Source organism: Leptopilina boulardi, unplaced genomic scaffold (assembly GCF_019393585.1).
Source record: "Leptopilina boulardi isolate dan_hultmark-lab unplaced genomic scaffold, ZJU_Lbou_2.1 LbouV2_248, whole genome shotgun sequence".
In the NCBI taxonomy this organism is placed as follows: domain Eukaryota; kingdom Metazoa; phylum Arthropoda; class Insecta; order Hymenoptera; family Figitidae; genus Leptopilina; species Leptopilina boulardi.
The window spans coordinates 1,379,283-1,393,758 of NW_026137805.1; the positions used below are offsets into that span (position 1 = coordinate 1,379,283).

General features: G+C 20.7%; 2 protein-coding genes across 3 annotated transcripts; both read left to right on the forward strand.

The window, feature by feature from the left end:
* The first annotated feature begins 2,897 nt into the window (after positions 1 to 2,897).
* LOC127280466 (uncharacterized) lies at positions 2,898 to 7,633 on the forward strand. Of its 2 annotated transcripts, none has more exons than XM_051303463.1 (13): positions 2,898 to 3,111; positions 3,399 to 3,477; positions 3,744 to 3,981; positions 4,212 to 4,407; positions 4,641 to 4,805; positions 4,886 to 5,130; positions 5,232 to 5,489; positions 5,852 to 5,974; positions 6,083 to 6,148; positions 6,325 to 6,432; positions 6,730 to 6,837; positions 7,029 to 7,124; positions 7,225 to 7,633. In XM_051303463.1, the coding sequence occupies exons 1-13, from the start codon at positions 3,030 to 3,032 to the stop codon at positions 7,354 to 7,356; spliced, it is 1,896 nt and encodes a 631-aa protein (XP_051159420.1). In that variant the 5' UTR covers positions 2,898 to 3,029; the 3' UTR covers positions 7,357 to 7,633. The 2 variants fall into 2 exon arrangements, with proteins under 2 accessions (XP_051159420.1, XP_051159421.1); XM_051303464.1 differs by having other exon boundaries at positions 4,892 to 5,130.
* A 1,684-nt stretch (positions 7,634 to 9,317) lies between these two features.
* Positions 9,318 to 14,474, forward strand: LOC127280468 (alpha-tocopherol transfer protein-like). Its single transcript, XM_051303467.1, has 5 exons — positions 9,318 to 9,539; positions 12,383 to 12,521; positions 13,075 to 13,240; positions 13,541 to 14,010; positions 14,107 to 14,474. The coding sequence occupies exons 2-5, from the start codon at positions 12,383 to 12,385 to the stop codon at positions 14,256 to 14,258; spliced, it is 927 nt and encodes a 308-aa protein (XP_051159424.1). The 5' UTR covers positions 9,318 to 9,539; the 3' UTR covers positions 14,259 to 14,474.
* The last annotated feature ends 2 nt before the right edge of the window (positions 14,475 to 14,476 follow it).

The following is a 14,476-nucleotide window of genomic DNA, read 5'->3' on the forward strand; positions in this document are numbered from 1 at the left end:
TAACAAAATCTTTTGAAATTCAATTATTTCTAATAATTCTTGATAATGTTCTTATATAGAATTATTTTCATTATAGAATTAATAAAATGAATTTAATATCTAATAACATTAGTTATTTAAAGTAAAATATTCATTAACCAATTAAATTTTTTTTTAAATTGAAAAAATCGACTTTTTCGACTTTTTTTCGAATATAAATTGACTAAAACAACTTTTCTTGTGCCTTAAAGTCGATCCGAGACTTGTAAAGATAATGAAAACGAATTTTTTTTTTTAAATATGTGTAACGCAAAATTAATTATATTCGGATATTAGTATTAGCCAAAGAAATAATTTTTGACGTTAACAATTTTTTTTTGTAAAAATAATATTATTTAAATAATTTATTATACTGGTTTTTTTTTTACAAAAATTAATTTAATTAAAAAATTACTGTCAGAATATGTGTCTTGATTTTTTAAACATTTTTTTTTTTTTAATTATTTATAAATATTATATAACTGTTATAAACAATTTTAAATTAAAGAAAAAAAAATTATAAGCAAATAAATAAATTAATTATAATAAATAAATTTTTTCAATTATTACAAAAAATGAACCAATTTTTGCAAAAAAAAATTTATTTAATTTAATTTGTTATAAACAAATTAATAGAAATGCTTTTTAATAGTTTATAATAACAATTTTATTTAATAATTTTTTAAAGAATTAAGATTCTCACAGTAATTTTTTACAAAGAATTGAATAACGTTATCATTTTTTGTTTTAAAGTCACAATTTGTTTATTTGTTAATAAAAAATTGTTTAATAATATATTTTTTTCAAAAAAAATGTTCAATGTCAAAAATTATTTTTGGGACTTATGCTAGAATATTTACTAGAATATTTAAATTTATTTATTTATTTATTTTAATTTATAATTTTACGCAAAAGCATTAGTGGATCAATTAATAAAAAATGGAAATAAATAATTCAAATAAAATATTTTTTATGTACAGTTTTCTATAAAATTTTATAACAATAATAATAATAATAATAATAATAAAATTAGTAGGTAAATGATAATTAATAATAATAATAATAATAATAATAATAATAATAATAGTATAATATTATAAAAATGTTTTTAATGATACAAATAAAGATTTTCATTAAATTTGTCATTCGAAAGTTTTTGGGATCTCATTTTCGAAAATCAAAATGGCGGATTTAATATGGCGGACGAAAAAAATTAAAATCAAACGAACTTGCTTGGAAATTATCACTCTGGGGTTTTTGCGGTCGCTGATTACGAATCTGAAGTCAGATTTTGAAAATTCAAAATGGCGGACGAATTTTTTAAAAATTAAAATTCATTGAATTTGCTTGAAATTTGTTACTGGGGGGTTTTTGGGGTCGCTGATTACGAATTTGTAATCAGATTTTGAAAATTTAAAATGTCGGATCCAATATTACGAAAAAAAAATTTTTAATTTAACAGATTTGTATGAAATTTATTTATCAGGGGTTTTTGGGGTTGCTGATTACGAATAAAATGTTAGATTTTAAAAATTCAAAATGGCGGCTCCAATATGGCGGACAACAATTTTTAAATTAATTTTTTTTTTTTTATAAAAAATTAATATTTTTGGAAGTTTAGAGTAAATAATTAAAAATATAATGTGGAATTTTAAACTAATAAATGTATTTGACAATAATAGACTCTTTTTTATATAAGACATTGAATTAAAATAAATTTTTGGTGAATCGCATAAACTTGATAACATAATATTTTTATATATATATATAATAATTTTTTTAAGCATAATTATTATTATTATTATTATTTATAGAAAAACATTCATTAGATTGTCTCTAATATATGTCTAATAATTTACATTGCAATGTCGCGGTAATTTAAATTTAAGGATAGTTTTAAGGTCAAATGACTAAAAAAAGAAAAAAGAAAACAATATAAAGAAAAAAGAATAACGTCAAATAGTTGTACACAAATATTGACCTCTATATAGGTATATATGAGAGGTATATAATTGTCAAATATTGTATATATATATATGTATATAGCGTTCACATTTGTTTATCGACTTATATGATATACATATACTCTTTAAGAAGAACTTATAAAGGTAAATTAATTATTGAGAATTCTAATTCTTGTGCCAATAGAGTAAAACCCATTGAAACGTTATTATTATTTTTATTATTATTATTATTATTATTATTATTATTATTATTATTATCGGGGCACAAAAAGCCGTAATTTCATTTTGACAAATCGTTAACGATATTCGTATTTAATTATATAGTTCATACTCAAGCTAATAATATTTCATTATAATGAAAAATCAATTTTGTAAATTTAGTTCAGTTTCTTTTTTTTCATAACAATGTGATTTTATAAGAATTATAATTTTTTTATTAATACATTTTTTTCAATAATATGAGAAAATTAATTAAAATTTTAATTAATTTTTTTTACATTCCCCGCAGTCCATATAGTAATTGAATAAATTAATTAATAATAAAAAATAATTTAGAAAATTTTAATTACTTTATTGATATTTTTATTAGATTAATTAATAGAAATTAAATTAACAAAAATCCAAATAGATAAATTAATTACTGATAAAAGTTTGTTTAATTACTTTATTTTAATTGAATTTCTATTGTTTGAATTATTATTTTCCTATTTCCTCTTTGATCGTTTATACAAATGAAAAATAAAAAACAGAATAGAAATAAATTAAAATGGAAAAAAATTAATTTAAAAAAAATTTATTATTATTATTTTAAAATTGTAAAAAAATGTTTGAAATTTAAAGAAAGTTCTGAAAAATTACGAGTCTACATTCTTTTGTTTTGTGTTGTCTTGGTAACGGTTTATATATTTATATATTTCTTGTGTTATAGCAAAAAACGAAAAGAAGTGATTTTTTCATAAAAAGCTAGGAAAAATATAAATTTTGAAAAAAAAAATTTGTGAAATTAAATACCTAATTTTCAAAAAAAAAAAATTAATTATCGTAGATATGAAGATAAAAATTCTTTTATCGTTACTCGGATTTTTTACATTAATATCAATTGGTCAAGGATTATCTCTTAGAAGATCAGGTATTTAAAATTTTTGATAAAATTTTAAATAAATTTAATTTATTTTCAATTTAATTAAATTTTTTTTATTTTCAATTTAATTAAATTTTTTTTTATTTTTTACAATTTAATTAAAAATTTTTTAATTATAAATTAAATTAAAAATAAATTAATTGTTATAAAAATTATTTTTTGCAATTTAGTGAATTATTTATTTAATTTATTTATTTAATGATGATTCATGAATTATAAAAAATAATTATAATTTTATAAGCAAAGGAAATTTATTTTAAAATAATTTAATTCAGAGAGGATTGCTGAAAAATTTCCAGTTTTCGAATTATTAAATGAAACGGCTTTTGATAGGAATTTCAAAGGAAATCATACGTAAGTCATCGAGAGTAATAATTAAATTGCATTTAGTAACAAACGAATTAAAAGAAAAATAATAAAACTAAATGAAAATTTTCTTTCTGTTTTTGTATAATTAAAAATATTTTTATTATAACGTTATTAAATTAGTTTTTTAATTAAATAAATAATTAATTTTTTTACAATTTAATATAATTTTAAAATATTTATTATATTTAAAAATTTTTTTTTCATGTAAAAATATTTAAAAAAAAAATTCAAATTAACAATATTTTAAACAGGAATGTTTTGAATATATTAAAATTAAATTATCAAGAAAAATTGAAAACTCTGCCACGGATTATTGAAGATTTCATCATTACAATTGACAATAATGATGACGATTTATCGATCAAAAATTCGGACGTGTCACCAAAAAATTTAATTTTACTTTTTATTCAAGATGATGAATTAAATGGGGATAAAATTTGGAACGAATTAAAAAAATCTCACATTTTTCCTGTTCAGGGATTTCTTCAAGTTTGTAAACTTTTTAATTTTTTTTTTTCCATATTTTCATTATTTTATTTTTCATTTTTTATTAACATTTTATTTAGCGCAAATAAAATTTATTTGAAACAAAAATATTTGTTTGGCTCAAAGACAACTATATCTTTTTTTGTTTGTTAAAAATTTATTTTTATTTTTAAAAATTGTTACTAGAAATTGTTTATTATTATTATTAATAATTAAAAAGAATTAATTTTTAGAATTGTCAGAATGAGAAAAAATTTAGTAGATTTCCACTTGAGGAGAGCATGAATTCAGACGATTTATTAGAATGTGATTGTCAAAATTTTTTACAAAAAAATGTTAGAAATTTATTGGGCTGGAGTAATTGGGCAAAACTTATAATGTCCAGTGATGAAACAAAAGAAAAATTTAAAAAAATTGTCGAAACTTTTGGTAATTTCATAATTAATTTATATATAATATTTCAAATATTACCGCGTTATGCGCATTGTATCGTACTTTGAGCGATTACTCGTAGGTGGCGCACTTATTCTCTCTCACAATTAAGATATTCTTTTCTACTTAATATAAAAAGGCAGTCATCAGAGTTAATTTGTTTAATTCAGTTCAAATCTTTCATTTATTTTTTTTTATCAATTTTAATTCGAATTTTTTTTAATATACAGGAATTTTTGCATCTTTAAATTTGAATTCCACAATTCCACCTTTACTTGCGAGAGAGTCTTCAATTTTTCGCAAAGTACTATTTGGCGAACAGTCCGCATTAGAAAATAATTGGCAATTATTGGATTTGACTAAAGAGAAAACTATTTCCCATACGTTTGCAGGAGGTAATGAATTTTACAAAAAACCTTTTTTTTTTTTATTTTAAAAATAAAAAATTTTTGTTGCTCTTTTTCTCTACTTTTAGATGAAGAATTAACGAAATTTTTTTCATCATTTTCAATGTTAAGAATTGCCTTTTATAAAAAATGGCTAAATTCCTTGTTTATTGGTAATGAAAAAAATGATGAAGATCTTAATGGAAATTTATTGGAATTAGTTAAAGACACTATTGGAAAAATAAAATCATTGTCTTATGATGAAAATTTTATTTTTATTGCCTTTTCACCTGTCAATGAATTAGCGGAGGCTATTGATTATTTAAAATATAGGGTAAACAAAAAAAATTTCTATATTTTTATTTTATAGGAAAATTAAAAAATAATTTTTTCAGCGTTATTTGTATTAAAATTTAAATTAATAAATTTTAATAGGTATCTGGATTCGATACATTGTTACTTGTGTCAGGTACTTGCTCTCGAGAAAGAAAAGTGGTTCCATTTTTTGCACGTGGTCCTGGTTCGAAATATTTTCATGAAGCAAATTCAATTTGGGATATTCCACATTTAGTTAAACGAGTTGCATCTGATTGCAAAGGAAATTGGTGTAAAATGGAGTCCACTAATGAAAAATTGAATCTTAAAAAGAAAGTTTTTAAAAGAACTGCTAAAAATGAAGATTCTGAAAGAAGGGTAAAATTTAATAATTTTTAAATTAAATACTATTAGTACGTTTATAAATGAGAAAAATGATTTTTTATACAATTTCTGCGCTTCTTTTTTTATTTTAAATGGCTTTAGAGCTTTTGCTAACGGTTGGGATATTCTGCGCATGTCTCAAGGACATAAAACGTTTCTGCGCATGCCTGAATCGCTTCTACGCATGTCATAAGTATCGATAGAACTTTTGCGCATGTTCGTAGTATGTTCATAGCTTCTGCGCATTTCTGAAAAATTAATTCTCGCTTTTGCGCATGTCCAAAGTTTAAATATCAGACAAATTACAAAAATTAAGTAAAAAAAATTAATTTTCTTAAGTAAATTTTTAATTTAAGGTGGAAAGTACGACTCTAGTTAACAATGCAACTAATGATGAGATTACAAATCCTTCTGCCAAAAACGAAATTAATAATTCAACTGCTAACAATGTCTCGATTACTGTTACTACTAAAATTCCAGTGAGTACTTTGAAAAATTTGGTAAATTTTAATAATATTTTTTTGCCTAAACTAGGTATATTATTTTTGAATATTAAAAATTCTTATAAAAAATTTTACGATTTTTAGGAATTAAATAGTTTCTCGGCTTTGGAAAATAATGTTTCAGGTGTCAATAATTCGGCGAATTTGACTGTTGAGTATATTTAAAATTTAATTTTTTCTTTAAGAGATATTTTTTTCTAAACGTACAAAAATTACATTTGCGCATGTCTTCAAGTTCTGAGAATGTTTCTGCGCATGCCTAAAGTTCTCACAATGCTTTTGCGCATGTCTATAACGCTAAAATTATTTGCTTTTTTTTTTTTAAGGAAAAATCACTTGAGAATAATATTTCGGAAATTGCTACTACAAATAGAATTGATAACAAATTCATGGATTTAACTACTGTTGAGAGTATTAAAAATAACAAAACAACTGTTGAGTATATTAAGACGTTTCAATACCTTGACATAACCTCAAAACTAAAAAATGATTTTATTATCAAATAGAACAAATATTTACTAAAATTAATTATTTTTTTTTTTGAAAATTTTACAAATGGATGTTTCAAAATTTAGTAAAATTAATTTTAAGTATAATTTCATTTGGTGATAAAATTAATTTTTAGTTTGAGGTTATGTTTATCTTAAATTCATATAACGTATTTTCGATGTTTATTATATAAACATAATTTTTATTTGAAAATTTTATTTAAATTATTATTTTATTTTAAGAAATTAAGAAAAGTGATTATTGAGAATAATTCAACGGATGTTGAAAAAATAATTATTAATGATACTAAAGTCACGACCAATATTGTCAACGATATAAAAACAACAATAGTTGAGTATTATTTTCTATTTAAAATATGGTACAATTTTTATTTAAAGAAATTTTTTACTTTTACAATAAATAATTATTAAATGTTTTTTGAAATTAAATTTTTATAATAATTAATTAATTAATAAAAATTAATAATAATTTATGGAACATTTTTTAATTTTATTTATTAATAATTATTTTAAATTTTAAGGAAATAAAATCAACTACTGAGACTAAGAGTGATGAAAAAATTAAAATTGATAACAAAATTAATGAACAAATTGAATTTAAAGAAGAAAATTTTATGGTATTAATATAATTTTATTGAATAAAATTTTTAATTAATTAAATACATTAAAATAGAATTGAAAAAAAAAAATAATTAAAAAATTTTTTTTTCCACGTAGAACAATATTACAAATGGAAAAAATGAGTCAGAAAAAATTGCAGCTCTTTCAAAGGCATCATTTTTCTCAAAACAAACATCGACCATTGTAATTAGCGTTTCAACGTCCTTCATCGCTCTCTTACTTTTTTAATTCTAAAAACTTTCTATTTAATTTGCTTTTTTTCATGAAAGTTTTTTTTTTGGTTTTTCTTTTTTTTCAAACAATTTTAATTTTTTTCAGTAAATTTATATTTTTTATTTAGTTCAATTTTTTTTATTTCTAATTTTTAAAAATTTATTTTTCACAATTAATAACATATTTCATGTTTTTAATTTATGAAACAAATATTTTGTTGACGAACATTAACTTTTTTTTGAATTCTGTGAAAAAAAGGAAAAAAAATTAAAGTTTAATAAAACAAGAATGAAAAAAATTTGATGTTTAATTTTTTACCAATATAATTATTATTATTAAAAATTGCATTATGAAGTTTTTAACTTGAACCCTTAATATGATTTAATGTATTTATAAATTCTTTGGTATGAGCGTCTATGAAAAAAGAGTACAAAAATTAATTAAAATTTAAAATATTTATTTAAATAAAATAAATAAGTATTTTTTAAAATATTTTTAGTTATTATAAAAATATTATTTATAAATTTGGAAATAAATTTTGTGAATACTAAATAAAGTAAATATTAAAATTTATTTTAAAAATATTTATTTAAAAATTTTTTTTTTAGTATTTTTTATTTTATTTTTTTTATTATGTTATAATTTAAAAAATATTACATAATTATAATTTTTTTTTGTTCATTTTCACCGGAAAACAATTTCCAATAATAATAATTGTACAAAAAAAAACACGGTCTGGAGTTGAATTTATACCTGAAATGTACACACGAATTACTTTCGTAATTTCTAGCAAAATTATGTTGCAATCGTATAAAATCGTGATCTTGATTACGCTTTATAAAACGCAAGACATCGCGTAAAAATTGTTTAATTGAAATATGTATAAATAATGAACAAGAATATACGGTCCAATGCCGATAAATTAATAATTTATTTAGAAATTTGTACTCTATATTTTAATGAATTTTATAAAATTTTGAGTAAAACTTACAAATTTTTATTATTATTTATTTTTTAAAATTTTTTCTTTATTTATATTTATAAATAATTATCATTATTTATTTTTTTATTATTTTTTTAAATTATTTTTTTATATTTGATAAAAATTATAAAATTTTATTATTATTATTATTATTATTATTATTATTATTATTATTTTCTTTGTTAATTCTAATATTGTGGTTAACCTGTATAACTATTTTGCAAAAATAGAGTATAAATTAATATATATAAAAAAAAAGGTATTTCATTGGAGAAAAATTTAATTTCCCTTGCCATTCTGCGGGTATGTACCAACATTGAAAAATATAAAACATACTTTTATGTGTACAGAACAAAAAAAAATGTTATTTACTTGGTTTTTTTTTACTAGAAATTTCTATAACAATTTATTTACATTACCATTTAATAATAAAAGAAATTTAATGAATATTTTGGTCCTAAAAACATAAAAAAGAAAATTTTAATTTTTAACAATTTTCAAATTTTTATTTTTTGAAAAAATTAAAAAAATTTTTTTGAAAATTTAAAAATAAAAAAAAATTATTTTTTTTCCATTGGCTTTTTTATGTTTAATAAAAGGCAATAGATTTCAATTTTTTTCAATTTTATTAATACCACTCTATCTACTTTCGAAATAATATTGATAAGAAAAAAATTCTTTTATAACTGTAACAGTTTTTGTTTAATTATTTCTAATGTGGGTGAATAATGTGCGTGAATAAAATAGATTTTCTATAGATAAAATTCGTGCGTATTGCATTATTGTGAAATAATTTATTGGCTTTTTTTGTTAATACTTTTAACTAGAAAAAAGAAATTAGTATTTCGATTTTGAAATTTCCTATATAGACGGATTTATTTTTATTTAATGTGTATATATATATATATAAATAAATGTGTATTGCACATTTTTCGATAGTGGGGAAAATATTGATCACACACTACTCAGATATAAGGGGAACCGGTCCAAGAAATTACGTTTCCCACTTTATTTTATATACAAAAGAACGTTCTCCAACTCTTTGCGTCTTTATAGTTATTTGATCATTACGCGAATCGTGTGTCAGTGCAACTTTATATATTCGTGCATATACAGTGACTATTTTTCCTTTACTTCTCTCTCTCATTCAAAACAATATAATTGTGTGTTATTCACGCAATATTGTCATTCATTAACAATCACAAATTTAACCAAGGTAACTTTTATTATTTTTTATAAGAGAAAAACATCAGTAAAAAAAATTATTTATTTTTTTTACTCTTTCTCCTTTTTTTAATAACAATATTAATTTTATATTTTAAGTTAATGAAAAATTTACATATTTAATATTTAATTTAGTAATTTATTTGTTTTTTTAATATTTTTTTTTAAATATTGAAATTTATTTAATGCAACATTTAAAAAAAAATTATTTTTTATTGATAAATTTTTCTATTAATTTTTAAAAAATAAGTGTGAATATTTTTTTTGGCAATTTTAATATTTATTATCGTATTTTATTTACATGTATTTATTTAGAATTTTATTTATTTGTATTTTATTTAAACAATAACATTAATTAAAAAAAAAAAAAAAAAAAACAACGGAAAGCACCGGAAAAAGTTAGAATTTATTGTTTTATATATTATATATTATATATTATATATTATATATTATATTATATATATTATATATATTATATATATAATATATAATATTATATATTATATATTTATATATTATATATTATAATTAAAAATTATTATTTTATAAAAATTTATTATTACAATAATTATTTGAGTTTGACAGTTGCATTAAATGGCACGTGTTTCTTTCACAAATTATTATTATTATTATTATTATTATTATTTATTATTTATCATTAATTTCTTATTATTTTTTGTTATTATTAATTTTTATTAATTATTTTAGTTTGTTTTTAATCAATATTTTTTCTCAATAATTTCAATCGTATTTCTGTAAAATTCTGGAACAATACTATTTCCTTTTTTTAAAATATAAAAAAAAATACCATAAGTAAAATAATATCTGTTAGTTTTTATTGTTTTAAAAATTTTGTTATTCTAGAAGAAATTTTGAATTTATTTTTCTAAGCGATTCCTATTGGTAGATAAAAATAAAATTTGTAAAAAAAATTTTGTCAAAATTATGTTTAGTTAAAAAAAGAAAACAAAAAAAAATTTTATTCTCAATTATTTATTTTAATTAATTAATTTTATTTGAAATTCGTTTTTTGAATATAATACATACTGCGCCATTACTTAAAGTTTAAGTGTAAAAGTGAAAGTACATGAAGAGAAAAATATCTTTAGATTTACCGAATCAAGTTCAATTTTTTTTCTGCTGAATTTAAAAAAAAAAAAAAGAAATTGAAGGATCATTGAGTAAAAAAGAGGGGGGTGGTACTTTCAAAAAAAAAAAAATTTTTTTTTTTATTTATTTTTATTTTAATATGAAGTTTAGTCTTATGGTATCAAATTCACCACATCAGAATCACAACCAGGACCATGACGTTTCGAGAGAGAGAAAGTTTTGATGAAGCAAGAGGCCCCATTAATTTCTCATAAAAGTAGATGTAATATCTTGATCTTTGATCCATATAGTGCTCACATTATGTTGCATTGCTCAAAATTAATTAGAAAAAATTGCATTCCATTTATAATTAATTTAAATTAAATATTTAAACTTTTAATTCAATTTTTATTTATTTTTATCAAGATAAACCATTTTTTTCAATAGTTATTTAAAAAAAATTGTTTTTTTGTACTATTTTTAATTAATTAATTAAAATGAAATAATTAATTGCAATAATTATTTAATTCTATTTTAATTAATTAATTGCCAATAATAATTTAAAAAATTATTTTCTTTTTTAATTATTTATATTAATAATTTTCAATAAATTTGAATTATTTATTTGAATTTTTTAAAAAATTATTAATGTTACTCTTTTTTTATAATTCTTGACATAAATATATTTTGAGTTCAGGGCAAAAATAACTTTTTTTTAAAAAATTTAAATGCAATGAAGCGCATCATTAAAATAATAAAAAAAAATCACATACATACATATACTATTTCAACATATGTGACAGTCCCCGAGAGAAGGGACCTTAGCTCACCAGAGGTCAATATTGAGTTTTATATGGTAAATGATAGATTTTGAATTGCTTTTTCACATGCAAAAGTCAAAAACTGATTAGGATAATTGCTTTTGACACAATAACATTTTGAAGATGGGTATGTCAAGCGCATTTCAAGGCGGATTGTGGCACTCAAGAAATCAGCCCCACTACTTTACTTACACAACTATACTCTCGCGTACGTGAGCTTCGCGTACGTGAGACCCGAAGATACACGAAGTAGACGAAGCTCACGTATACAGAAACACAACGTTGTGTTAGTGTGGTGGGGGGACTTTTCAGAAGTTCCGCCCCACTCTTCGAGTTCCGCGTTTCTGCTTCTTCTTCAAACGCTTGCCCTGTGAAATTCGTTTTGGTGAGCTAAGGTCCCTTCTCTCGGGGACTGTCACATATATTATTCTTTTAATCGTCTTAACTGAAGTCTTAAACAATATTTTATAATTACGTCAACCACAATTTCAAAATACTTTGTATTATTGTAATTAAAATTTTTTTTTCGTCTTTTGTTAACTTTTTGTCATTTCTAACATTTTTTTTATTTATTCATATTAATTTTATTTTATTATTATTTATTTTATTTTATTTTAATTTTATTTATATAATAATAATAATTAATAATAATTAAAAACTAATAATAATAATAATAATTTATTATTTTTATTATACGGCTAGAGTTGCGGAGTGGGGAGAGAAGTTTTTCTCCCCACTCTTTTAGATGAGCCGCGCACAATGCGTTGCATTAAAATCGATATTAATATGAAACTATTACCATTAAAAAAACAAAATTAACATTTTTTCTATTTCCTATGTCACAAATAAATAAGTAAGTAATATAAAATAAAAAAATAAATAAATATATTTATATTTTTAGTAATAAAATTATTGTCAATTTTAGATGTTGCTAATTCATCCAACTGAGGAAATGTCCAAGACGATTAGGCAGGAGTTAAATGAAAATGTAGAAACTCGAGACAAAGATTTGGAAACTATAAAGGAATGGCTAGCCAAACAACCTCATTTACCTAATTTAAATGGTCACTATAAAAATTATTTAAAACAAAAAAATAATTTAAAATTATTATTTTATATTTATATACGAAAATTTTTAATTTTTGCATATTAAATTTTTTTTTATAACTAATTTTTTTCGAATAGCACTTTTTATTTTTCAAATTTTATGATCTTCCTAAAAAATTCTCGTTTATATATATATATATTTTTTTTTTATAAATAAATTGTCTATAAAATTGATTCAGGAAACGTAATTACTCTCAAGACAATCGTAAATCATAGATTAAATAATGAGAAACCTGTTTTGATTTCCTTATCAAATACAATAAATGCACATAAAGAAATGAAAAGTAATTTTGAAAATTATATATTCAAGCAGAAGGAATTAAAATTTTTTTTTTTAAACAATGTTTTAATATAAAAAATTAACATTTTTTTTCTCAGTAATTAAAATTAGATTTTAAAATGTTGAGAGAAAAAAATCATGAATTATTCATGTAGAAATGACTTTGCTTTCATTGATTTTCCCATTTCGATAAAATTTATTGTAACTAAATTTTTTTTTAAATATTTTAGAAGCGGATGACAATTTAATAATGACATTTCTACGGGGATGTAAATTTTCTTTAGAAAAATGTAAAAGAAAATTGGACATGTATTTTACAATGCGAACACATATACCAGAATTTTTTAACAACAGAAGTGTTTCGAGTTCAAACATGAAAGAAGTACTTTCAGCTGTGTAAGTAAATTTATTAAATTTCTATTTTTTTTTTTTAAGAATGTTTTTTTTTTTTGTTGCACATTGTAAAAATTTTTTGTTTATTTTCAAAGGCTTTGTTTATCTGAAAAATTTTCAGTAAGCAAAAACTTATTATTCATCATTAATATAAAACAAACTTTTTTTCATTCTTCACTGTTTCTTTCTTCAAAATTGAAATGCACCATGTCAGGATTAGCTGGAAAAAATGAAAGTAAATTTTTTTTTTTAATTTATCCTAAATTGTATTGTATATAAATTGAAAAAAAAAAATATTTCCAGTCAAGTACCTCCACTACCTGGACTAACGGAAAATGGACGCCGTGTAATTGTAATGAGAGGAATGGATAAAAATCGTCCAACGCCAAATGTTGCCGAAGCAATGAAATTGGTATTAATGATTGGTGATGTAAGACTGAAAGATGAAATTGTCGGTGTTGCTGGTGATGTTTATATATTAGACGCCAATGTTGTGACACCAAATCATTTTGCCAAATTTACACCAGCGCTTGTAAAAAAATTTCTCATCTGTGTTCAAGAAGCATATCCTGTTAAATTAAAGGAGGTTCATGTTATTAATGTCAGTCCATTAGTTGATAATATTATTAATTTTGTGAAACCATTTCTTAAGGAAAAAATTCGTAAACGAATATTTGTACACAGTACAATGGATACACTTTATAAATGTATTCCTAAAGAAATGCTACCCAATGAATATGGAGGCAAAGCTGGTCCAATACAAACAATTTTTGGTAATATGGAAATAATATTGGCTAAATATTTTTTTTTAAATTATATTTTTAATGAATAATTTTTATTTCTATTTGCGGGGGGGATATTATTTTTAGACGAATGGATAAAAAGATTAGAAGAATATGAAACATGGTTTAAGGAACATGATTCACTGAAAGCAGATGAGGCTCAACGGCCAGGAAAACCAAAAACATATAATGACTTATTTGGACTCGATGGATCATTTAGAAAATTACAAATTGACTGAAAAAAACAAGTATTCCTAAAATTTTGTTCATTAACGCTCAAATGTGTAAAAAAAATTTTTAATTTATAAATATTTGAGCATTAATGGCTTATTGTGATGTATAAAATTATTATTTTTTTTGATTTATTTCATCTTTTAGATTCCAAAGTTTGGTTTGATTTTAATTTGGAAAATAAAAATTTTTCGGAAATAAAAAATATTTGAGAAAACTTTTAACA